The sequence below is a fragment of the Dicentrarchus labrax genome, unplaced genomic scaffold, assembly GCF_905237075.1.
Source record: "Dicentrarchus labrax unplaced genomic scaffold, dlabrax2021, whole genome shotgun sequence".
Classification (NCBI taxonomy): domain Eukaryota; kingdom Metazoa; phylum Chordata; class Actinopteri; family Moronidae; genus Dicentrarchus; species Dicentrarchus labrax.
The window spans coordinates 25,147,002-25,173,830 of NW_026136701.1; the positions used below are offsets into that span (position 1 = coordinate 25,147,002).

Consider the following 26,829-nt stretch of genomic DNA (forward strand, 5'->3'; position numbering starts at 1 on the left):
TCGGCGGTACATATATAATTGTGTTGGTGGGATTGAACAAAAGAAAGAGTGCAACATAAAAAAATCAATGTGAACATAAATAAGCGTCCTGTTTTGCTTGGTATAAACACAGCCGGTTTTAATGGTCTGCACTGAGACCACTCAAACTAAAAATGTTGACACTACAGGTAAGAGTGTTCAACAAATAGCTTAAATATGGCTGAAAATAATGGAGGCAGGGTCAGGGGCGAGGCTCACTGATGCAGTGAAGGCTGGTCCGTGTGGTCAGATCCAACTCTTCCATGGTCCATGCCTGTAAATAGATTATTACTGCAGATTGTCTGATGTTCTTTCTGTGTTTAGTAAAGACAAAAATAACAGTTTCAACCTAAATTACTGCAGGAGAGAAAATTCAGTCAAACGTTAAAGAACAATGAATTCCTTAAAATGTGGAAATCTTTTATCAAAGAACGTCTCCTGTTCTTTCTGCCGAACACGCAAATGTATTAATACACCGACTCTCTTTCCCCCGACAGAGCGCCACACGGATACAGAGCAGCGTGATGTGAAGGACGAGGTAAGCATTCAGATTGTTGTAAGAAAAAGCAGTTATGTAATATTGTGCATGAAGGAGGGAGTGAATCCTGCAGTCTATAGCAGAAACTAGTACATCAGGTGTAGTTTTCATAAGGAACATCTGTACAGATGAGACTTTTTAAGCTACTTGTCAGACGGAATCATGGATTAAATTCATTTCCCAAAGATATTATTGCCAACAAGATTAGCAAACTGGTGAGGAAGGCCAGCTCGGTGGTGGGGATGGAGCTGGACAGTGTGGAGGCTGTGACTGAAAAGAGGATGAGAGGGAAGCTGAAAGCCATCATGGACAACCCCTGTCATCCTCTCTACACTGAGCTGAGGCAGCTCAGAAACACTTTCAGCCACAGACTGACCCAGCCCCGAGCCTCAAAGCGGTTTGGAGACTCGTTTGTACCATCAGCCATCAGACTCTACAACGCCACAGCACCCAGTACCTCCAACCCCCATAACCACAGCACCCAGTACCCCCAACCCCCATAACCACAGCACCCAGTACCCCCAACCCCCATAACCACAGCACCCAGTACCTCCAACCCCCATAACCACAGCACCCAGTACCCCCAACCCCCATAACCACAGCACCCAGTATCCCCAGCCCCGGCAGAAAAAGACTGGTTTAAAACTCCTACCTACAACACACAAGCCTTTTGCACTATTTATATTTAATTTCCACTTGTACCGTTTAGTTTTAGTTTTTTAGTTTTAGTCAAGTTAAATTTTCTGCTTATATTTTGCACTCCATGTCCTACTTGAACAATGCATGGTGTATATACTTTAATAATAATAATAATCTTATCTTATCTTAATAAACATTTTGTAATTGTTATAATACTAATAAATCTAATAATACGGCTACTTTAAAATAAAAAATAAAATCCCCAAATGTGTGGTACATTTGGAAAACTATGAACACCAGTACTTCTAAAGCAACTGGAGGAAAGGAAAGTTTATTTGTATAAGACCTTTAAACAACCAGGCAGTTTTAAGTGCTTTACATAAGACATAAAAAAAACATTAAGAAAAGTAACACAAGGCAATATAAAAAGACACATTTGACGATTTAAGAGTAAAATAAAATAGAAGGTAAAAATAAGTATAGTCAATTATTGCAGTGTGAAATATTAACACTCAGTTCTCAAGTTATCAGAACTTATTCACTGTTTTTGTTGCCTGATCTCCGTCTGGTCCTTTTAGAAGAAGTAAAAATCATTCAGATTGTAAACTGGGAACAAACAACGACTTGGCCAGTCTCGGGCTGCACTTTGGTTCATTACATAGCATTAAAAGGTAATAATAATATATCATATAATTTAGCTATATTTCGAACAAGCTGCAGATGACTCCTATCCCCACACATACATGGTTTTGACAATGAATAAGTGTTCGTTTTGATTTAGTTTTACTCTTTTGATGAAAATGTGTATTTATTTTGGTCAAATTTTAGTCTCATTTTTATTTTTATGTCCTTTAAGCATTCGGAGGCTACAGCCGTCCAGTTCTCCGTATAAACTCTGAACCGCTTCTCTCCATCTTTCCTACTTAACTACTGTTAGTGTTAGCATTAGCACACAGAAACTGAGTCCCTCACCTGTTCATTAACCTGTTCAATGTAAGTTAATATGATTCTAGTGTGCACCTTGAGGAAGATTTTTATGGCTGACTGCCGACATTAGACTTGTAACTTAGTCATTCCTCCTGTTAGCAACGCATTAAAATGAACTGTACGTCCACAGCACTCGATAATGTCACATTAGCTCACCTTTTGATAAATGTCAGTGAGCTGCCTGCAGGGTTTCTGTGTCTCATCTGTGTTGTTGCTGCTTTTTGTCTCATTTTCAGTGGATTGTGGGTAGTTTGTGTGAAGAGCCAGTACCATCAGATAACATTACAGTCAGAGAGCGTTATTCAGTGCGAGATGCTTCTTCTTAAAGGTCGTGCAACAGGTCAAGCAGCTTAATCAGCTTCTGAACAAGAGATTTATTTGGGCGTTGGAGGAAACTGTTTTAATAATCATGAGCTTCAGGTCACAGTGTCGATTCCACAGGTCTGCTTGTAGCAAAAAAAGTTATAGTCATAGTTTTCTTGATGAAATTAACAGTAGCATAGATCAGATCAGAGTCAATGCCATATCGAGAGTTACTTAGCTGTGACATACATTGTTAATGGAGACTGAGATGTAATAGCAGTCTGAATTTGTGCTGTTACTTTGGGATTGGAAACAACAGGCTCTTGCTCAAAACATAAATAATGCACTTATTATTGTGTACTCAACAGACCAGATCCCAGGGAACTTGGGAACTTTTCACAATATAAATTGAAGGACAAATACAAATAAAACTTCAGTGTTTCATGTTTCTGATTGTTTCCGATGCCGTTTGTATCTTCGGGTGTGTTGTGCGTCCTCTCTCCTCTTTCTGCTGGTTTTCGGCTGGTTGAAAGGTCTCTCACATCTTTTCCATCTTTCTGATGCCAAGAAACAATTTAAAATTGTAGAGAAGATTAGATTTGTAGATGCTCGTAGAAGTTTAATCAAAGTAAGTTTTTGGCTCAGGTAGCGCTGTAGCTATGCTGGCTTTTGGATCTTGACAAGACGAGCAATTACCCTGAAGCCAGCAGCGAAGGGATAATAGCATATTAAAATCCTATTCAGTATAAACTCTGACAGGTTGGCTGTTCTTGGATTCAGGGCAATTATTTCCTCATGCTTGTAGCTGCAGATCGCCAACACACTGACATCACCACCAGTTCAATTTAAGCTGTTAGACAAAAGATCTTGATTGAACAATGTCTCATTACTGAAGTCTGATGTCTGTCATTATAGAGGTCTAACACCGACTAATTAAGCTCAGGGATGTGCTCAAAGTTCTGAGATTTGAATAATTTGTCATGACATTGAGTTATTTGGAGGTCTTAACTTCACCTGCCAACGACTGAGTATTAAACTTGTGTTCATTTAGAAAACTCACCTCTATATTCAATTCAAACACAGTGCCGTGAGTGGAAAGGGCCGCAAGTAAAGATTATACATTGATCGGTCTTCATCATTTAAATAACAAATGTCAGTTGCAAGTTTCAAGAACACAAAGGTAGAGTTGTCAGTTGTAAGCTTGCTAGCTGTCAGCGTCTAAATGGCAGAAGTTCTTCTTCTTCTGGCTAGCTAGCTAACAGCTCTTGATAAATACATGAATTGTATAAGTACATGGAAAAGGTTTTATCAGTGTAAATGGAGTCTAATTTGATCAAGGACCTGCACACAGGGGTGTTCACTTATTCTGTGTCATCAGACCTCTGCTCAGGTTGAAGTTGAGCAGGTCTACAGTATGCTGGGAACTACATGATGACACAGATAAAGGTGTAGTGTAGTTGTCTCATCCTGCTGTCAAAAATTAAATTCAGTTAAACTTTAAAAACCAAAGGTCCCAACTTCATGAATATAACTTTTGTGCATTATGTCCGTAAACCATTACATAGCATAACATATGCCGTCTACTACAACAATAAACTGGACTGGACGGATCACACTGAGACCCTCTACAATAAAGGACAGAGCAGACTGTCCTTTTTGAGGAGGCTCAGGTCTTTCAACTTGTGAACTCGGCTACTACAGATGTTCTACCAGTCTGTAGTGGCCAGTGTCCTCTTCTTTGCGGTGGTCTGTTGGGGAGGAGGCATTGGCACTGGGGGTGCCAACAAGATTAGCAAACTGGTGAGGAAGGCCAGCTCGGTGGTGGGGATGGAGCTGGACAGTGTGGAGGCTGGGACTGAAAAGAGAACAAGAGGGAAGCTGAAAGCCATCATGGACAACCCCTCTCATCCTCTCTACACTGAGCTCAGGCAGCTCGGTGGAAGCGGTTTGGAGGCTCGTTTGTACCATCAGCCATCAGACTCCACAACGCCACAGCACCCAGTACCTCCAACCCCCGCAGACAAAGACTGGTTTAAAACTCCTACCTACAACGCACAAGCCTTTTGCACTATTTATATTTAATTTCCACTTTAGTTTTAGTTTAGTTTTAGTTTTTAGTTGTAGTCAAGTTTAATTTTCTGCTTATATTTGCACTCCATGTCCTACTTGAACAATGCATAGTGTATATACTTTAATTTATAGTTTTATATCTTCTAATATTAATAATATTAGTAATATTTTTATTGTGATATTCTTTGTTCTCTGTTTTTGCACTACTTTGCCCTATTGCTGCTGTGTCAACCTGAATTTCTCCTAAGGGGGATCAATAAAGGAATATCTTATCTTATCTTACTAACCATAGGATGTGACCCTCTCTGATGTGCTATGTTCAGCGTTATTATCTGAAATGGGCCAGCACTACTGATTTTTGTCCATGAATACCCTTACTTCTTATTGAATTCCCCCACTTCCTGATGCATTAACAACTGTGTAACGATTTCTTTAACGCCAAGAATACAGCACTAAAAATGTCCTTGTTAACATGGATAGAAAACCTGAAAAGAATTAGGTTACAGGCACTTTATTTGGTCCAGTTCACGCACTGGTCAGTGGGTCATTTCTGGCTCCCAGCGGTTCTGTGTTGCTGGTAGCGTAGTTTTGCTGCTCTAGCTCAACCCAGTTAATATTTCTTCACAGTTATTTGCTTGTGTCAGCTTGACCTATATTTAATTTGTCGTCTGTTACGCAGGCAGCCGTGGTGGTGCTGCTTTTTTTTTTTACAGTTTTGTTTTGCAATTCGGTTATATAATCGAATTCAGAGTATTGGTTGACAGGTGCAACAAGACGCCAATCAACACACCCACACAGTCCTGCAGAGAGGTCTAATCAGGCTCAGTAAGTGAAAGCAGCTGTGGGGGAAGATGTGTTGAGGCTTTCAAGGCCTGAATGGACCTTGGTACTCACCTGAATTCTGCACATGGTTAGAAACCGTTAAGGAGGCAGTTTGAAGTCATCTCACAATATTTCTTTGGCTGTTTTGTTCTTTTTAGAGTGGAAACCTCTTCACCAAACTTCTCGCCTACCTGGACAAAACCTCCTTCGACGCCTCTCCCTCAGCAAGAAATCGGAATGATGTCTCAGCCGGAGGTCAGCAGGTGGGTCTGGAAAACGTCCAGAGTCGGACCAGTGAGGCAGCGGTGAAGGTGCAGAAGAAGGACGCGACCCAGTCTGTGGAGGAGGTGTCGGAGGTGGAGGGCTGGATCAAGGAGGTGGCGCCCCCTCCTGCCTCGCTTGTGTACGACAAACCGCACAAGAAGACGATGCACGTTCCCGATCTTCAGCTGGACGTCAAAGCCGGCAGGAAGAAGGCCGACGATGACGTCTTCGGCTACGTCATCACCGACACAGAGTGAGTAGGAAGCCACTGACATACGACGATCTTTGGCAGTCGGGACCCGCAATTTCTTGTTGCTCACACACATTACACTCACATATTGTAATAATATTTTAACTACTGTACTATAAGATATTAGCAACACCTATCAAAATAAAATACAGTTCAACAGGACCACAAACCACAGCGTCCAAAATGATCCTAAAGTTAAAACAACAGAAGTGAGATCAATGAATATTTTCCACTTTTTATAATGATTACCTTACTTATTACTTACTGACAACAGTAATTAGTTACACTACTAGTTATGTTACTTTTCTGCTAAACAAAATTGGTACAAAAATTCCGACTTTGTTCAATTTAATATCCAGTTTTGTTTGTTAAAATCAAAGTAATGTGAATGTTTCCAGCTGCTGAATATAAACTAAAAGTTTCCATTTTCCAAACTGGTTTCCTCCACAAATTAAAGTAATAAGGGGTGCCAACAAAAGTAATTTTTGTTGGTTGGTAACTGTTATATTATGTAAAAAAATTTTTTTTGTCATTTTTTACTTCTGATTCATCATTTATCCACTCACTTGATGTTCATCCAGTGGCTGTGTGTGTAATCAGATCAGATCAGAGCTGTTGTGTCTATAACGGATGAACGCTGACATCTCGAGTTTGATGAATTCAGGGTGAGTGACAAACAAAAACCCATTTAAATATAATTCTAAACTCCACAAAGGTGAAGGTTTTCTTACCCAGTCGCCTCAAAATGTGCACAAATGTTGTGTTAAAGTGCAGATTTGTTTCTGCTGTACTGTCTGTCTGTAGCAATGCATTTTCTTTGCTCTTTGTTTTCAACCATCCACAGTAACAACTAATACTTGATGTTTTGTCACAGTAATGGAGGCAGGAAATGTGTTTTCCCAAATGCACCGCAAATACAAATCTCTTCCTTTGTCGTTGCTCTAAAGGAAAAATATAGTTTTTCATACATCACAAAACAGGTGAACTTCATACTGAGCATGTTGATGTCAAATATTACCCAGGATGCAACAAGAGGACACTGCAGGTCATCTCTTTTCCTTCATTCTCATTCACACCAAGGCCAGAGTAATTTTCACATTGATTTCTCTGCTCCTCACTTTGAGATTGAAGACCTTTTTTAGAAATGGTTGCCGTGGTGTTTGGTTTAGAAACATCTTCATCTTTTAGCCGCTACGCTAGGTGTATTTCAGACTCAAGGCCTTTGTGGCACGACACTTTCTATTCTCTCCTTCCTCCCTGTTGCTTGTCATTCAGGGCGCATATAGAGACATCTTTTCACCAATAGTTGGTTGTCAAAGTCACATCGGGGCTTCAATATGTCGAATGATGGAAAGCTTTTCAGCAGCCCAGTGTGCGGTCAATTTTCCTCCAGACTGAAGTGTTTTTTTTTCCTTGAACCTTCTTTACATCTCTGGTGGTCTTCAAAACCTGCATTTAGTCAGCTATAAAGCTGCTGTACAGTGTATCACCGCAGTACTTAGAATCAAACAGTAGTCAGGACATTGAACCAGCAGCCTCAACAGCGTGATAACGGAGCTTCTATTTTGTAATTTATTTAGATAAATGACAAGTTGGTTTGTGTGTATAAAAGGTGACTTCCAGACATGAAACTGTTGAAATTAAGCAGGAAAGTCAATGTATTTTAGGGAATAGGGATGTCACGACATCAGAAATGTAGTAGTTGATACACTACTGTGAAATTCCACGATCAAATTTAATATCTGCTGATACCGACTCCTGATCCAAGTATTTTCCTTAATAATACAGCTGATTAGCTCTGCATTGTATTAAGGAAATATAACAACAACGTAGGCCATAAAAGAGCCCAACAACCCCTCTCTGTATCCTTTTTTGTGGTCTTGTCACCGTCTGGAGGAAATTTCTGTAAAAGTTTAGGCATATTTTCTCCTTTCTGACACTGCAGTACTTCACAGAGAGCATCAGGGGTCATGATAAAAGTGTAAGCTTAAACGGTGATAGCAGAAGATGCTGCAAATGTTTGAGTATTTCATTGGTTTTTACAATAATGTGGAGGCCAATAGGAATCTGTCCACTAAAATTAGCCTGTTGCAATGCCATTAATCAGCTTTAACCATGCATATTTGCGACTTCAGTCCAGTGGTTGGAGGCCTGTCATAGCATAGCAATTAACATTTTTGCATTGATACTTTAAATAACGTAAAGTTGGTGAAGCAGTGAGGGCTATAAGCTTCATCTCCAAAGGAATATATTGTTTAAAAAATGGTTAATATGGAAGCTTTGTTGGAGCAAACAAAAAGCAGATTTTCCTGGAAGTGTTACAGCAGTTCTACTTTGAGCTACAACTTATATAACTTTATGAAACACACTCCGAGGCCTGTGCTGCTCTGATCCTATGTGAGCAGCTGGAAAGTTTAAGATGTCCTCAGTCACTTTTGCACCGCAGATGTCAGCGTGTCCGGCAGATTCCTCTATAACCCTTTACAGCGACGCTTTAAAGTGCCTCTTGACATTTCTGTGAGATCGCTGAACTTCAAAAGAACACCAAATCTCTCCTTGAGAGAACGAAGTGCGGCATCAACCACAACATGGAAGAATGCCACTCCAGGACTTTGCAATGCACCAGAAAGCTAATAAAAGGCTAATAAAGGTAATAATACAAAGCTTCTTCTGTACGAGAATGGTCTCAACATTCACATCTATTCACCAATAGTGTTTTTCTGAGCCCTTTAACTGTGTGAAAGACACATCCAACAGCAGTGAAGCTGCACGGAGTGCTTGTTTACCTGGTTGACCTGGTAAAAATGTCATACTGCACAACACTACACACCAAAGGTTTGGCAGCCTTTCAGCGAGAGCCTGCGTCAGAGGAGTTGTCTCCAGCTTCCACAAGAGCATCTCTGATTTGTGCTGCCGGGTAGCCGACTGCGCAATCTCTCTCTCTTCAATGTCATGCTGTGATCTGACAGGAAGGTCAACAGGATTCTTCAAAATTGTCAATTTTCAAGCCTTTTTTCAAGCCTCTTAATAAAAGTTTTAACATATGTGTAGAGCAAATAATCTAACAAGCTCTCTCGATGTCTTTTCCATCTCCTGACGACAACAAGAGGAACATGAACTAGAATACATTTGATTTCTCTCTATCTGAAACACCAAAGTCATGAAATGTAGCACACAGGAGCTTTTAATGAAGTTATAGTTAAATGATAAATAAAGGAGGGTGGGGATAAACAAAACAACTAAAATGCATAGATTTAAAATAGGATAATTCAAATTAAGATGAAATAAAGTGAGTCCTTCACTGTTTCAACTGCCACTAAAGATAAAGCTGTTATATTTATTAGCTATTGCATTCATTGTTAAAGTATCTACTGTTGACTGTTGGTAGGAAACACAAGTGACCTGTGGTGTCAACGCTACGTGCTTTCAGTCATCCACCCTGAACTCTGCAATAAGACAGCGGTGGTATAACAATGTCAGTCCACTTCCTGGAGTCTCTGCTGGTTGTAACGACAAGACTCCAGGTAGTTACCGGGGCTGGCACAGTAATAATTCGGCACATAGCCCCAAGAAAAAAGCACTGCATGTTGTTTTTACACAAGATGTAACTTTTTAATTAACAACATTTCGAGGCGCTGCTGTATGGATTTTTTATTTTTTTTTAACTTAAACTGGCTGCTGGCTTCATAGTCAGCCTACAGATATCAATCTTCTCGTCTAACTCAGCAAAAAAAAAAAATATTTCCCAAAACAACACAGCTTTTCTATAACAGCCACCAGAAAATAGTATTTTTTGTGGCCATGATATTTTCTTTGTCTGATAGACTCCTGAAAATACGACACTTAATTATTTTGTTTAATAATATGGTTTTGTACATTATGACTCCTGAATTTATTATTTCCAACAAGCAAATAAACGTGGTTAGCTCCACAGACAGTTCAACGTCAGAATACACACAGGTTTAAGCTTTACATTTGATAAATCGTATCTTGAAGTGAGACATGAAGGGTTTCCAGTTGTCTTTTTCTTGCGGTGATAGAAATAAAAATACCTGCATCAGGACAGATTGGATGCAAAGTTCTGACATTTTGGCGGCGTGGCAGAGGTGAAGGCTGATAGCGGGAACCTCCTGGTGGTTTCAGCACATCACGAAAGAGGAGGAGGAGGAGGAGGAGAAGGAGGAGGAGGAGGAAGACAGGGTGATTCATCACAGCTGGAGGAAAACACCTGCTCCCTAACACACACGTACATGTGGGCATTGCAGACACACTTTTTTTTAAGGATCTTTTAACCCATCAACCTATAAATGCTTTTCCCCTGTTGTTTCCCATCCCACACACAAACACGCCTAATGTGAATCATCATGCACATCACTGTTGTGATTTGCATCGTAAAAAAAAAAAACCTATTTAGAAGAATGGAACACCTGTAATTTTCCTTTATAATCTCCCAATAAGTACAGTATGTTTAATTAAAGCCGTGGTGTCAGTCATCATTTTAACATATTATGACCAGATCTGGATACCAACTGCTGCAGTTTTTAATGGATTTCACTCCATAATTAGTGTGCAGGGTAAATGGCAGGAAAAAAAGCTTTTGTTTTATCCATATTTTTTTTGTACTTCCTAACGTCAATAATAAACTATAATTATGTAAAAAAAAACATTATATAAAACATTTATCCACAATTCAGCTTTTTTTTCAAAGCTCTAAATACTATTGGGTTATAAATTTTATACATGATTGACATGACTACAGATTTAATTTAATTTACTTTAAATTTGTTACAAATTTAAAGTGCTGTCCTCAAAGAGTTTCTGCATGTATCCTGGTTCTTATTCCTGTGGGGAGAATTTTAAATTCATTGGCTCTTACTGGTGGTATTCTCCTCAGGCAACTTTATTGTCTATTAGATTTATGTACAACAGGTGCCCCTTCTTCTCTTTCTTTTGCCCCCGTGGATTCACCAATGTATGTCAGTGTGGAAGGATCGCTGGAGAAGCTGGAGCGCAGGAGATGTCTTTGATGTTGGAAGAAATTGTCCTCCTTTTGTTCGTCAAAAAAACTCCTGGCTTTCCTATTACTACACCCAACAATCCTCTCCTCGGGCTCTACTGTCCCCAAAGAAAATGAATCCAATTCTTGTTTGACGGCCTGCAGAATCTGACTGATAATGTGGCTGAACTCTAACAGGAGACCCGCCACAAGAACAGCAACATTGGTTGTTCGAACGCTTAAAATTCTGTTCATATTATGTGACAAGCAATGAAATAGGTGATGCTGGAAACTCGGTGATGCAGACATTTGTGGATTTAAAGGCCGACCCAGCTTCCTATGTTTGGACTCATCAAGGTAGTTTAGTTGCAGTTGCTCACCAACCCGAACTCTGTCTGAAAGAAACAGAACCTAAGCTAGTATCATTGGTAAAAAGGTCTGTTATGCCTATAACTCATAAGTTTTGCAGCTATTTGGTCTTAAACCAAACTGTTGGAAACCTGATGATGGCAGTAAAGGAGAAGTCAGTGGATCACAGACGTCGTTACAGCTCATCCAGAGGGGGCACATGATTGTCTACTTTCACCAAAAACCACAAGAGTAAACCCCACGGTGGCGCTAAAGGAGACAACGCAGGATCAACGAAGTCAGTAGGGTAAATCTTCTGGGGAATATCATGAATATCTGTACAATATTCTGTGCCCGTCCAGTAGATGTTGAGATATTTAAGCGGATAAGTGAAAACTTTGACCTCCGCTCAGTAGTCGTACTCGCCTGAGGACAGTGAACTGCACATGACTCTTGGTTGCTGGTGCATTGTTGTCGGAGGATTCCCACTGCAGTTTGGACACTATCACCTTTTGGATCCGAAGTTCTTTCAGACTCTCTTTTTGTTTGATGTTTTGTAGCTGTCAGCAAGTATTCACATTCTTAGCAAAAGAGGTGTTTTGGCTGCTTCGTATATCAGCAGAGACACTGGACAGCACAGGCTTTTGTGTTGTTAGCAGTTGCCTTTATACTGAAAATGTATAAGAGCAAAATGAAAGGAAGCAGAGCATAAAATCAATCAAAGGTGCTCCGTATGAGAAGAAGAAATCCTGCTGTTACAGGCTGTCGTACCTGAGGAGGATCACAACCCACCGACTGTACGCTGCAGAGCTAATGTAAAAGCTGCTGTTAGGTCCCCGGTGCAGCTATCAGCACTCTGGATCTGCAGGCTGGCAGAGCGATCACTGGTGTCAGATCTGAAGCAGCCGCTCCGCACCGAGGAAGACTGACTCATGCTGTGGGCTGTTGAAGCTGCTGTCTGCTCTCAAGGCTGAGGAAGGAGAGAAATCATCGGCTGTCAGTAACTTTTCATACATAGACAATCTGGTTTTCATAACAGTGATTCACCCAGAGGCAGCCATGTTCTCTTATTATTTAAAACAAGTCTTTTAAGATAGGTTTATATTGGTTGCAATATAAACTGATAACATTCAGGCTTCTGGAGAAATGAGTCGACTACTACTTGATTTATGAGCTCAGTAAACAGTTTCCTGATGAGTTTCTGGTCTCAGTCTCTAGTTTCAGTCTTCTTCCATACAGCATGATGTTCATTTAGTAACTGATGGTCCCATTTAGAGTAAAGTAGACCATAAAGCAGGGTATGCTTTAGGGCGGGGCTACCTTGTGATTGACAGCTCAGTCTCAGTGAGTCCGTCCAGCTCAACTCACCAAACTCAGCTCAAACTGTCAAACAGTGCTGATCAGATATAGATCCAGATTCTGTTGTTGACTATTTCTCTCCTCAAATCTGTTCACAAACACATGTTACTGTTTATCTGGAATACCAGATTGTGTGTGAGCGTACGAGCCGCCATTGTTTTCTGCTACAGTCGAGTTGAAACTGCGCAGCCAATGAGAGCAGCTCAACTCTTAGTTCGTCACCTCCACTGGCTCCGACAAACTGTCATGGTGTCGACCATGACGCAACACTTGAGGCTTCAAAATGGTACTCTGGAAACCGGAAAACTTGGAATCCTCAGAGAGTCAAACATTTCATCCACCACGTATCCAGCCACAGGCTTCATTAGTTCTGTGTTGCCTGCAGCTGCGCACAATTAAAATACAGTTCTGTTTGTTAAAATCAAAGTGATGGGAATATTTCCAGCCACTGAATTTCAATCTTCCAGCTTTCTGCTTGATGTGCAAGATTACAAAAATTAAACCAAAGGATCTGATTTGTTTTCAGATCAGTAGGGGATGACAACCAAAGTAGTTTTTTTGGGGGGGAGTAACTATAATATTATTACTGAAATAGTATTAATAATTAGTTGCACTACTTGTTAAGTAATATTATTGGTGTGATATTGTTACTAGTAATGTTAAAGTTACTATATATATATATATATGTATACTTTTAAGATAAAATAGGATTATAACACTTGAAGGGTTAATCCAAAAAACAAAAAGACAACAAATCTTTCCTGCTCTTGAGAAAAACTAGAGATTGTTGAGCACCAAACACGAAGGAACAAGGAAGCAGAAAACTGCTAATTTCCATAATTAGATATATTTAACAAAAAAAAGATTTTCACAATTTGCAGAAAATGTCTTTCCTCTTTCCTCCCCGTATCTTCCCCGACATCAGAGTCATCCGAAGATGACTGCTGGCGTTGAGGGAGATAACATGGATCTTGCAGGTGTCTGGAGGCGTCTTCTTTCTGCATTTGAATTCAGCAGAGGGAGCTGAGGGGAGGTCAGACGAGTCCACAGCAGATAGGAAGCAATTAGCTTGGAGTTCGGATACTGAGCTTTAAATGTGGTCTCTCTCTCACACACACACACACACACACACACACACACACACACACACACACACACTCGCCCCATCCTTTGCATGCATCGAGGCTGTTTTAATTGACTACTTAATTTGTTATTCCTCCATTTCCCTGCCAATTTTCTTCACAGTTTGGTGAGATGTTAGTGAGTTTCTCTTTCTAAATTTAGCTGCGATGTGAGCATCCACAGTAAGATGTACTGAAGTATTCAAAGTGGAAGTCCTGATACTGGGGCCCCCCGGCTGGGTCCTTCGGGTCCAACCTGTGTCCCTCTGCTGCATGTCGTCCCCTCTCTCTCTTCCCTTCAGCTGTTCTATCTAATAAAGGCAAAAAACCCACTTAAAAATATATTAAAAAAACCAAAGTCCTGATATTAAAGAGGAGATTTTACTCTCCCTCTCATGCAAACAGAGTCATAGTTTTGGGACAATTTATGCTTTAAGTTCAGTTGAAGAAGGACAGAAGGAAGTAAAAATAGAAGAAAGGATGCAAGTAATGAAGGGCAGAAAGTAAGGGGGATAGGAAGAAGTAAAGAAAGCTAGAAAATAAGGTGGGATGTGCAAGGAAGCTACAAAGTACTTCACATATCGGATAAAAACACGTAAAATACAACTGTTAAAACATATAGGCTAACCTATAAACGTGAGGTTTTAGCAATCCCTTAAAGGAAATCATGAAATCAGCATCAGGGGGATCCAAAGTTTAGGAGCCACAACTGAGAAAACACTGTATTTAAAATATATACATGGACAAACAGGAATAGGGAAATAGAGAAAAGTAACCGATAAATCAAGCTCAAGATAAATGCAAGTAGAAGATCTATTGAAGAATTGAAGAACTCAAATAATTCACACAAAATTGTACTCAACACAGGAAACTGATCGCCTTAAACTTTTAAAATGTACTAACTGTACAATTTAAGGATACAAAAATATTTGTAAAAGTTACTCATTTATTTTTAAGGTAAATCAAGTGAATTGTGCTTTTAAACTAGTCAGTATATTACTGACTTAATTAAAATGTGTTCACAGAATTTATCTGTATTCTTATATATGTATATATATTTATACTGAATAAAGTTAAAACTTAAATGCATCTTCTTTATTTTATCTTTTCTACTCTTCCACTAAAGCAAATTATTACATATATATGACATACAATGAAAAATTATTTACAATTAATCGATTATCAAAAAAGTAGCCAATTAATTTTGGGGCTTTGGGGCTTAAATAAGTTAGAGTTACTCCAACAGTTAATTTTTTATTTAGATTGAAGTTATGTTAGCTTACTTCTTTAATTAAAATACATTAGGATTTACAGTGTAGATACGATGGATTGTGGCAACCTGTCTGTTTTTTTTAAAACTTCTAATTTGCAACACCTAATATGTTTTGAAAGAAACACATATCTTATATTCAGTATGTGCTCAGATTTCTCTCATTGACGATAATCTTGTGACCATCTGCTGTATCTGCCATGTCAAACTCTCAATATGTTCTTTTCCTTGTATTCCTTTAAGATCTTCTGTTATCCGCCCGTCATGAAGGCAGGAGCGGATCCTAGAGAGAAATGTTTTGATTTTGCTAAATTAGGAAGTGACAAAATATAAAAGCTTCACTTTACCACACATTTGAATTTCAAAGACTTTTAGTTGCCCTCGTTGGTGTTTACCTGACGTCTAATCTAAACTGAATTTTAGTTGCATGACTGGAAGAAAAACTATTTTGCCTAATCATTTCAGCGTGCTGCGTGTACTTCAAAGTTCCATGACGTTAAGCAGCAGAGACAAGTTGCCTTCTATTTACATATATTATGGATATTCAAATATTAAACAGAAATTTTTGGTCAAACAAACTTCACACAGCTGTCTGTTGTTGGTGGCAGTTTCCTCTACAGAGTTTAAGGATGACACAGCTTTTTGGGAAACAGAACTTTTGTCTCTCAGTTTAATGATTATGTGACAAATGATGGAAAATAAAACTCCACTCCGTCTTCCAGAGAGGCTTTTGGTAGCACTAGTGTTGTACCATATGAAATACTAATTGTAAGTTGGCCAATTATAAGGTGTGCTAGAAAGAAATATACACAGTAGGCCTATATCTTAGTATTTTGTATTTAAGTTTTATTTTGTGAAAAGTAAAAGTCAATTGTCTAATAGAACAATGGTCGAGAATCTGGGAGAAGAAAACATTGAATTGGTCAAAAAAGTATCCTGTTAGGTCTGTTTTAAATTTCTAGTATCTAATACAGACAGAGAAAAGTTCCTAAAAATATCAGGAAAACTAATCTCCGATCACAAATCACACAGGAAATTATCTGCTCAGAATTGATCCAAAACACCTTAAAAACTTATTGCAGTTCTTGTTTTCACTAATTTGGTTAATTGTACAATTTATTAGTTGTTCACAAATCTATCACTTAGTCAGTGGGTGTCAGTTTACTCAATAATAAAAAGTTTAATGCAATAAAACAAGAGTTTTATTTGTTGTTTATTCTTTTTCTCTCTACTTTCTCCCCTTCCCTTTTGTTTCCGTCCTCCACTCCCCCTCTCCTCCTACCTGCCTCCTCTTCATCGCCGTCAGTGGGCTCCAGACGGACGAAGGCCTCCACCTGATGGAGATCCTGGCTCGCAGGGCTAAAATCCAGATGACTGACTTCGCTGAGCTCTCGTACGTATTTCTGCTTTTTTACCTGTCAGTCACACGCCAGCAGGAAAACACAGAGTGCTCGCTCCTTCCTGCTGTGTTAATGCTGTTTGTTCTGGTAAAGTGGGCAGTCTGGACTCAAATTCACCATCTAACCTAAAGCTGGTATTTTTTTTCCTCCCGGTTCAAACCATTAATTTGTTGTGGAGTATCATAAAAAAACACAAACCTGCAAGCGTACCATGTTCGCTGCCGCTCTGAATTACTATTGCGATAGTTATTGTTGATCAGTTCGCACCTGTTCTGGTTAAATAAGTCTGTTCAAACAGAACCGACACACTAGACTGGAAGTGACACATTTCACACCATTTGTTCATTTTCACAAGCAGTTTCATACTGATGATTTGAGCATTTTCAAGTTGTGCAGCTGCTGATTTAAATAAACAGCATCTTCACACAATCGCCTACAAAATAATCTATGCTGCCGACCTCTCGCCCTTTTCAGATACTGACATCGGCAGTGAATCATACACAGCAAAAACAGCCCTTCTAGAAACAAGACAAATATTCTAAAATACAATGAGATCTGCCAATGAGGTAAGCCAATTTAGCTTGGCAAGAATTCTTAAAATGAGCATAGATAATTAACAAAAACAAAATCCTACAGTAAGACATTATTATTATTATTATTATTATTATTATTTATTAAAATAATGAAACACTTAACAGCTGCTTCATTTCCATCACTGGGACAAGATGACTTTCTCTTAAACCGAGAAGTTGTGCGAGTACTCTTACTCTTAAAATAAGGACAATAATCTTGTTCCTCTGCTGGAATATTATGCAACCATTGTTGCTGCAGGTTAAATCGAGTTCAATATTAGCTGTTATATCTTGTTAAGATAAAGATTTATTTTCTTAAAACGAGATTACTTTTCCATTGCAAATTATGCTTGACAAGATTATTTTTCTTTTTAGACAAAAAATAAAACTAATTTTAGAATCAGAACCAGAATCATAAATACTTAATTGATCCCCAGGGAAAAATGTGTTTGTTACAGTTGTTCAAGGTGCTCACACTATGTTAAAGAATATAAATAATACTTATATTACAATCTAACACAATATACAGTATATTTACATAGAATAAAAATGTAATTATATAGGTAAGACAGAAATAAATATAAAATAGAAATATAATAAAAGCCTATGTATCTTTTTATAGTAATAAAATATATTTAATATTTGCTAATATATACTATTTCATAGAAAAAAAATCTTTTTTACTTTCTTGAGATTCCTTTTTTGCAGTGCAGATGTAGTTTATCAGTCTGATATTCCTGTTTAACTCATATTATGGTCACATGACCAGAAAATTAATGGGGATTACTTACTTTATGTCATAATCCTGCAGCAATAAAATACAGTAAAATTAGATACACCACGTTTTATTGGTGTGATGATGTTGAAGAAGAAAATGGAAGATCTAGAAGCTGAGGAGATATTATTTTCTCAGGAGTTGGTAGAGATAAAAAAACAGATATAAGGAGAATTGATATTGGATTGAATTTAAGCAGTTGGACACAAATCCAACTCAAAACTATTGCTAATGTTGATGAGTATATGTAAATGTTGCTACTGGATCTGCATCTGCTTGATACAACTTTATAAAGTGATAATATATTATGGCAGTATGTCTGTTAAGGTTGCCTTAAATCAGAGTAGAAATTAAATTAAATCAAATTAAAAGTTCTTAGCAAAGAGTACAGACATACGTAGTTGTCTCACAATCCTTGGGTCCTTCTGTTGTCCACTTTTATTTCCAAGCCTGTTCAGGCTTGAACATGCTTCTCCGAGCTGCACATAGACAAACGTGTACTCATATAAGTTTGATCTACACAACACGTTGTTAAGATTTAAATGGCGTGTGCGTCTGCTCCTCTGTGCACCTCTGCAACCTGTTGTTACTCAGAACACTTTAATCTGCAAAAGTTTACACGACTAACAACATGAAGTTTAAACCTCAAAATAAACTATTAAAGTTGTGCAGGTAAACTTTTGGGTCCCTATAATGGAAGTGAGTCCTCACAACGTGAGTCGGCTGCCAGGTTTGGGTCAACACAATGTATAGTAAACCAGCACATACACGTACAAAGTTACAGCTCGAGCAGTTCAGTGTTCAGGAAGCTATAAATAAAAGCATTTTAATGCTTATTATGTCCTTCTAAAACGCTCTTTACCCTGTAATGTAACCACGCCTCTGGACATGTAGCCCTGCCAGCTGTCAGACAGCCAAGCAGTTGAATCAAATTAAGAAATACATCTGGAAAATAATTCAAATTCATCACTGTAACATTTCAGAATCAGAATAGACTTCGTACTCAGACTAGAGATACTGAAGGGGCGAAGGTCTGCAGATGACTCATGTGTGCTTGACGTTCCCGACATCAACCACCTTGTACCTGTAGGCTCAAGTGGGCGGCAATTTTCTCAAAGGGCAAGCATCACATACTGAAACTCTTCAGATATTCACGAGCAGCTTCGGCTCCTCCGCTGTCACCCCCCCAGATCAGAGAGGGCAAACTGGTGGGATCAAAACAGAGAGATTTTCCAGTGGCACGAGGCGTTAAAATCTGAAGTGGAGAAAAAGGAAGAAAACGTTGCCCTTACAGAATAGAAATCCAAGGACGCTGCCTGATTTTTATTCTGTCAACATTTTTTCCTGCTCTGGGGGGGAAAGAAAGCAATGAGAGCTGCTCGTCCCCGTTATTGACATGTTGGAGTCGAGCCGCCGCTAACTGCAATCATTTATTAATGAGACTGAACTCTCCCTGAACCCTCTTTCTCTCTCTCTCTCTCTCTCTCTCTCTCTCTCTCTCTCTCTCTCTCGCTCTCTCTCTGTGTCTTTCTCTGTCTCTCACTCATTTGCTGTCATTATCTATTTCTCTGTTTCTTTTTCTTCCTCTCTCCTTTCCAATCTGATTCTTTCTCAGTTTGTCTCAATCTATTTCTGTCTGCTCTCTCTTTTTATTTTTGTCTGTCACTGTCAATCTCTCTCTGTCTCTCTTTTTCTCTCTCCTTTTCAGAGTTGCTATATTTCTCCCCACAGGTGACTTTGCAGTAGGTTTGTGAACATTTTCTATGCGGTGAGCTGCAACAGCAAAACAGGAGTCACTGCAGTAGTTTGCAGTTGAACCGACTGCTGGGGATTATAGTCAGTATACAGACAGTGCATTCTGTATTGATATGTGTACATAAAAGCGTGTGTTTCTATAGAGGCCTCTATGATCACAATATAAAAGCTTTGTGCAGCGAGAGACAGAACATGTTTAATCCAAACATGCAAATAAACCTGCAAGAAATATAACGTGTTGTAAGTTTCAGTTTCCATCACCTGTCAGTTATGATAACATTATACGTCTAACTTAATTGCTTAAATCTGATATGACATGGACTTTATCAGCAGAATTTATGTTTTTTTGCAGTGTTGTTGTGTTTTTCCACCAGATTAGCTTTGGTTCTTGAACCGGTTCTGTCAAAGATTCTTTAAACCTCGGTGCTATCTGGCGAACCAGCCCCCGTTTGCACCCATTTTGAGTGGAACCATTGTAATAGGATGTATCAACAGGTGTTGCACAATTCACAACAACCTCAAGCACATGACACGCCCACCTTCCAGGTTTTTTAGAAACCAACCAATTTATTTTTGGTCGAGCTGCTCCAAAGAAGTTTAAAACTAGTTGTCCAAATCAGAGCGTCCCTGTTGGTGGAAGAGGCCTAAAAGTGTTTTTTTTTTTTATTGTGCAACATTTGATACTTTCACCTCTTCAGGCTTGTAACACACTTTAAATGAAACAACCTGAGATTACAAATGTCTTTAACTGTGCACACTAAGATTATAACCTCTCATGTCGGGACATACAGCTTCGTTTTAAGGGGTCACAAGCCAAAAAGGTCAGACAGGTTGTAAACAAGCAAACATCTAAAGCCATCTTTATTTGGAAGTAAAACAGAAACCTGAAATGTCTGTAATATTCTGTCTTAGTGAATATACAACAGTAAATACAATGAAGCTGAACCAGGTCTGTAAACGGTAAAAATGGTTTACTTCTTAAAATAAGTTTGACTAACTTTGAATGTGAGATAATCTCTTGCATCACTATTAGTTACAATGGCCAAAAGTTAAAACAAGACCAAAGTTGTAAACTGGAATTAACCTTTGAATTCTGACATTGGAGGCTTAAAGTAAAGTTGACCACTTGCCTACGTACCTCACCCACACACGATCAAACAGCACCCCGATTTTATAGCACTTCCAAATTGCCAGGAAGCCAATCAAAGCCATGAAATAGAACATCACAACTTGTCGCTTTGTCTTCCCCCTCCAGCTGTTTTGGTTCACTATAAAACAAGCCACAGAACCGGTTGTTCTTGTTCTTTTTAATCTTCAACTTTCCAATTACTTTCCTCCATGGTTGACACTGTGCCGGTTGGTTTGCACCTTTTCTCTCAAATGTCTATAGCCACGTGTATTCCAAAGACTATAATAGATGCTCCGGCAAGGTGACAACGCACAGCGGACAGGTGTTAGAAAGGTGTGTCGTGGAATCTGTGTGTGTGTGTGTGAGTGAGAGGGATTATTCCTTTCTTTCTCACCTGATACATCAAAGCAATTTACCTCAGGTATTTCAAGAAATTGAAAGCAAAACCAATACAAACTTCTGATATGTTAGTAGACTAATAATTAGAATTGCCAGGTCCCAACAAGTTATGTGTTCAGTCATTCCTCTCCTTTGGAAAACCCACTGCTACTGTAGGTCAATCATTCAACTGAACAATTATATTTATTGACTTGTGCACAAAGAATGATAAATTCTTTGGAGTCTAGAGGATGCTGAGGTCTGGATGCTTCTGGTGAGCTCAGTCGTGGGCGCTAGAAGTAGCCAAACTGGAGGTGAATGTGCTGGAAGAGGGTCGTTGAGATTCACATTGGAATGACATTTGACAGCAACAGAGATACGACTGGCTGATAGAAGTAGTGGCAAAATCTATCTGGTTGACTTAAAGCCCTTAAACTGCCCTAATCAGTTCATACAGGAAAGCAGGAGGAGAGAGAGACTCAATGAATGAATGAATGAAAACCATAAATAGTCCTCTTGATTGAACTTACGCTAGCTTCATATGCTAATTCGGAGAAATGGCGCACTCACAAACTTCCATAGAAAAAAGTCCTCAGTTTGTGCTCATAGACACGATAGTTCCTGAATGCAACACTTAACAGACATGTTTCATGCAAACAAAAATCATGCAAAAATACATTTTTATGCTTTTTCGAAGTTCTCAAATTGTATCATACATGATCTATTCGCCTGAAATTGTAAAGAATATTAATTTCACATTGAATCAAAGAGACTCAGCATTAACACATCGTGTATGCAGCGCTCTGTATTATACAGAGAGGAACTTGGATTTGGTGAGTGATTATGAAATTGTGATTATTGTAATCTGTGCAGAATCATTTTGGATTAATTTCCTGTTATCTTGTTAGAGCAGCACATTTTGATGCTTTTATCAAGTATTGATTCTTCAATGACCGTCACTCGGTGTCGGCCAGCGTTGATTATATTACGTGTTTGTCTTCAAAGAGGTCATGTGGCTAGAACTTTTTAAACTCATATAAACACATTGTACCCGAGCACTGATGCTGTTGTTGTTGGTGTGTGTGTGTGTGTGTGTGTGTGTGTGTGTGTGTGTGTGTGTGTGTGTGTGTGTGTGTCAGGCAGTACATTCACTACAGTGCCACTAAAGCAACGTCCAACTGAACAGAAGTAAGACAGAGGAGGAAGAATTCATGTGTACATTCATGCATTCATGAGTGTGCGTGGACAGGTGGGGATTGGGTGGCTTGGGGTCGTGCGATTCACACACACACACACACACACAGACATACCTTCACACACACTCTCTCTCTCCGCCCCCAACCACCCGGCCCCGTTGTTCCCGCGGCACCTCGCCGTGCCGCTCGGCTGCTGTATTGAGTCCCTGGGTGGCCCGTACTGTTCTCCTGTTCTAATGCACCTTTTGTCTTTGTTCTCCTATTCTGGGAATGAAAGCGGGGAGCTATACACTGGGGAGAGTGATGGATTGGAGGCAGAGAAAGCAGAGAGAGAGAGAGAGAGAGAGAGAGAGAGAGAGATACAGAGAGGGAGAGGGAGGGAGAAAGACGAGGGGCCTCTTTTGTTGCGAACGCGGTGAAAGCCCAGCAGGGGGAGCCGCCTTGACAATTTGTCAGAGGCGCCACGCTTATTTTCCAGGGCCGCCCCGGCTCCTCACCGCTGTGGCAACGGCAGTCACCTCCACCAGAATAAGTGAGCCCAGAAACAAAAGCTTTACACTGACACTGAGCCGGCTGACACTCATGATTTACCCAGCCTGCCTCTGGCTTTTACCGCCCCCTGCTCCTCAGCACCAACAACTGGTTTCCACAGCTTCTTTCTTTCCTTTAAACTCTTAAACTCCAGTTCCCCCATTATTATATTTCCTATGAATTTAAGGTTAGAGAAATTATCTTATTCTTTCAATATTCTGTATCAACCCTGTGATACTGCAGCTATTTGATGTTTGAAGATGCCTTTTTCTTTATGGCTGCACCATTTCATCAAATGGAAATATTACAAATGTCTTGCACTTAATTTCATATGTGTTTCCCCCAAATTAAGCCTAACATGTGGCAGCTTTTGAAACTTTATGACCTCGACTAGAACTTGTGAAGTTATGGAACAAAGCTCGGAAGTAGAAACTTGAATTAAAGATTTTTTGCGTATCCAAACACTAAAACAAGACAGAATAGAGCAGATTACTGCATTAGTATGCAGAGAAAAGAAAGATGATATAAGAAACAGTTGACATCCCCATACCAGCAGATTCTGTCACTTCTCTTTTATAAAATCACATTTTTTGAATAGTAGCCTGAAGGACTGGTTTAAAAGCAGTTATTTCGCTGTAGAGGTCAGACGTTAAGTTGACTCTTCACAGCAGCAGCGAGAACTAAGGAGTGTCTCTTGATATAATTGAACGTAGGTGTTTCCTTGAGCTGAGACGGCTGAGTTTCCCTTACTGTTAAATACATTGCGCCACCCTTCGTTGATTAGCTGCCGAAGGAATGTATTTAGCATTAACACAGAGCTCCTGTGATGCTCTAATTGCTCTTTCAGATCTCTGATAAGAATAAAATTATGGGTGAAACATTAGTGAGAGTTGTAGAGTGCATCAACATTTAAACTGCAGGTGTGAAGAAACATATTCTGCACATTTTAACAGAAAATAATCTACAGAACCTTTGCATTGAATTCAACAAAATTTATCATATTCATTCATTACCTGATGTGCTTTTATCAATCTGAAGGACGGAGTCTGGCTCTGTGGTTCTTACAGCACTGAAAGCTTATTTACATTTAAAGAAAAAATGCATTTAAAAGCAGTTCAAACTTTTGAGTAAGTAGGAGAAATGTACATTTATAACACGTGAAACTGGTGAATTAATCTGTACCTCCTCCTTAAAGTTTATTTTAACCTTCCTTGATATTTTAAAGGGTAAGATCACCTTAATTCCAAAATAAATCTATAATATCCTGACATTGGTATTCAGCCACGCAGATAGTTTTGATTTAATGTATTAAACTGAAAAATTGCATTTGCTAAACAATTTATTTGGAACAAAAAAGTCCCACTAAAGTGAAGTCTGTAGATTATTCAAAGCAACCAGGAAAAGGATGTTCATTTTTCAGATGTACAGGTGGATATCTCAAAAACTGAACAAATGAAACCAACTATCTGCTATCAGGGTGGACAAATGTGTGGTTCTGTAATCAGGTGAACTGGTTTTTAAGCTTTACAAAGTTGTATTGACTGTAACTGAACTGGAAGTACTGTATAAAGTCACAGCAGTATATATGTGTCCCTCCCATGCATTTATCCTACGTCTCAGTGTACAACATCCCCTTCATCCATTCGCCAGGCAGCAACACTGCAGGCCCCTCAACCTTACACCTTACACAATAGCACCAGATTAGCATATTACAACAACAAAAATGTGTCTGAACAAAGTATTTAGTGACCTGTGCAACCTCAGCCACTGTAAAGACAACAAAACTTCCCTTTTCTAACAATTTCCTCTTGGGGGCCGGAGCCAGGGAGCAGCAGCGGTTCAGCGAGCCTGCAGCAAAACTTCCACACTGGCAACATATGAATCATAAAAGCGAGCCTACACACTGTGCCAGGACACAAAACAAACCTGGAGAGTGACTCACACCCTTACGTTTCATTTGGAACAATTCGATACTGATTAGATAATACTGACGGTGAGCGCTTTCAGCAAAATGGCCTTGGAAATGTTTTTAGCTGCCGCGGTGGCCTGGTAGTGGTTGAGGGCGAAGAAGAGGGCGGGGAGGGAAGCGTTGATGTGGGTGGCTTCGCAAGAGCCTTTGACTGTAGCTGGCCGCCGAATAATGATGGCTGTTGCGTAACCGTCACTGAGTGTAGACTGGATGTTTTTTTTTAAATCAGGAGGGTCGAGGTGATGTAATGTCTGTGTCTGAGCCGAAGGGTCATATCAAAGAGCCGCCACTAGGAGGAGAGAGCGGGCCTGAACTGGCTGCATGTGAGGATGGTGAGGATGATGGGCCGGATGTCTACTGATAAGGCCAGAGGTGTGAACACTGCAACAAATCCACAGCCGCACCAGTGTTTTAATCCCAGTTTACAGTCGGTTCTTGAAACAAGTGGAAAAATCTGCCAGAACCATTTAAATGTTCTGTGTGTTGTTATACAATCAGCTAATGATGGATAAAAGCTTCTTTTAGCCCCAATTTTGAGTCCCAAAAGGTACATTTTATTTTAGTATAAATCAATGTTCAGCAGTTTTATCCAGATGAGTTTCAGTATCTTGGAACAATAGAAACACAGCAGTTGATTTCACTTGATCCTAGAAAATACATGAAACAAGAAGATTTGATTTTTAGGATTCAGTTATTAATGGAAATGACTTGAGAAAATTGAGATTTTTTGCAGCACATTCTCTCAAGTACAATATACTGTAGTTTTGAGGATTTATAATGCTTATTATAGAGGTCTTGAGCCTTTTAAACTTTCACTCTGGGAGACTTTTTCCTCCACAGAAATATTATATTTCTATTTCAGTTCACTCACAGTATCTCATGGCTTACTTCCTAAATTCAGCTTTTACAGTCGGCATGGGATAAGCCTATAAAATGTTTGAGTGTTTCGGGGGAAATCTCGTATCCTCAAACTTTTCAGGAACTTTGCTCAACTCGACAACTCAGTTTTAAAAATTACATGTAATCCTTCAACTAATCTGGGATAATGCAACCTCCAATTTCGACGTCATTTTTGATGCGTTGTATGCATCACATGCCAAAGGAAGTTAATAGAGCAATATGAACATATTTCATTATCAGTAGTTTTAAAGGAGTGTTTTTCCTTTTTGATATCACCATGGTTTCCTAAGTAAAGGATTTTATTACCTCTGACAAATGTATAATTATAAATACTGTGATTTTAGGGTATTTGTTCCACTTTGTTTTAAAGAATTGTCTTCCAAAACCAATTTACAAAGTAAAAAAAATGTAATGTTCATCCTTCAATATCCATAAGAAAGGAGCATTCAGTGTGTAAATGTGTTGTCATTCTTTCTAGAAAAGAGGTTTTATCTTTTTAAATGTGACAGGTATTTTTTCTTTTGTCAATCATACGTCAGAGTAGCTGTCACTGGTTTTGTTAGATGGTGGGATGTATCGTTTCAGCTATCGCCATCATCATCTGCAGTACTTATTTTTTTTCCGTGCAATCAGTCGTCATAATGCTGCTGTTAGATAAAAACCTCTAAATGTCAAACACATCAGATTTTTTTGCAGCTTAATGAAAATATATTCTTAACCACTTTAATGGGTTTTGAAGCGGTTTTATCAGCCAGTCATGTTGGAAAAATCTCTTAAAATTGTCAAGGTTTGCACAAAACAGGGAAGCATTTATAACTTTTTGATCACCTTAAAAAATAAAACAAAAATTTTACTTTTATTTGTGCTTCAGTTGATCAGACTTCTGGGCTTGAAGGCCTTAAGTCTCGCTGAATCTATCAAATATTTAGCAAAATTCTAGCATCTAGTACATTTCTAACATATTACATATATATATATATACGTTGTCATATTTTTCCAAATGATAAATATGATAAGTCGAAGATGTAGAAATCACCTCGTGTGAGCTCCTCTGGCCCGGTGAGTGACGAGGTTATTTACGAGGTTCAGAGTCGATGTGGGGTCTTTGTGTGGGGTGGCAGAGGCCGACGGATGGATATGTGATCAACTCAACGTGAGTGATTTTTCCCTCTTCAGCACACACGGAGACTTTGCCTGCACCGGCTGATGAATCACTCCATAGATGTGACAAATATCGGC

General features: G+C 39.2%; 1 protein-coding gene across 1 annotated transcript in view; it reads left to right on the plus strand.

The window, feature by feature from the left end:
- The window catches only part of LOC127353100 (receptor-type tyrosine-protein phosphatase N2), a 223,353-nt gene that overhangs the window by 52,779 nt on the left and 143,745 nt on the right, over window positions 1-26,829 (plus strand). The window contains exons 8-10 of the mRNA XM_051382123.1: window positions 516-556; window positions 5,536-5,894; window positions 16,292-16,378. Coding sequence (XP_051238083.1) covers window positions 516-556; window positions 5,536-5,894; window positions 16,292-16,378 — 487 coding nt within the window. The remainder of the gene's footprint in view (window positions 1-515; window positions 557-5,535; window positions 5,895-16,291; window positions 16,379-26,829) is intronic.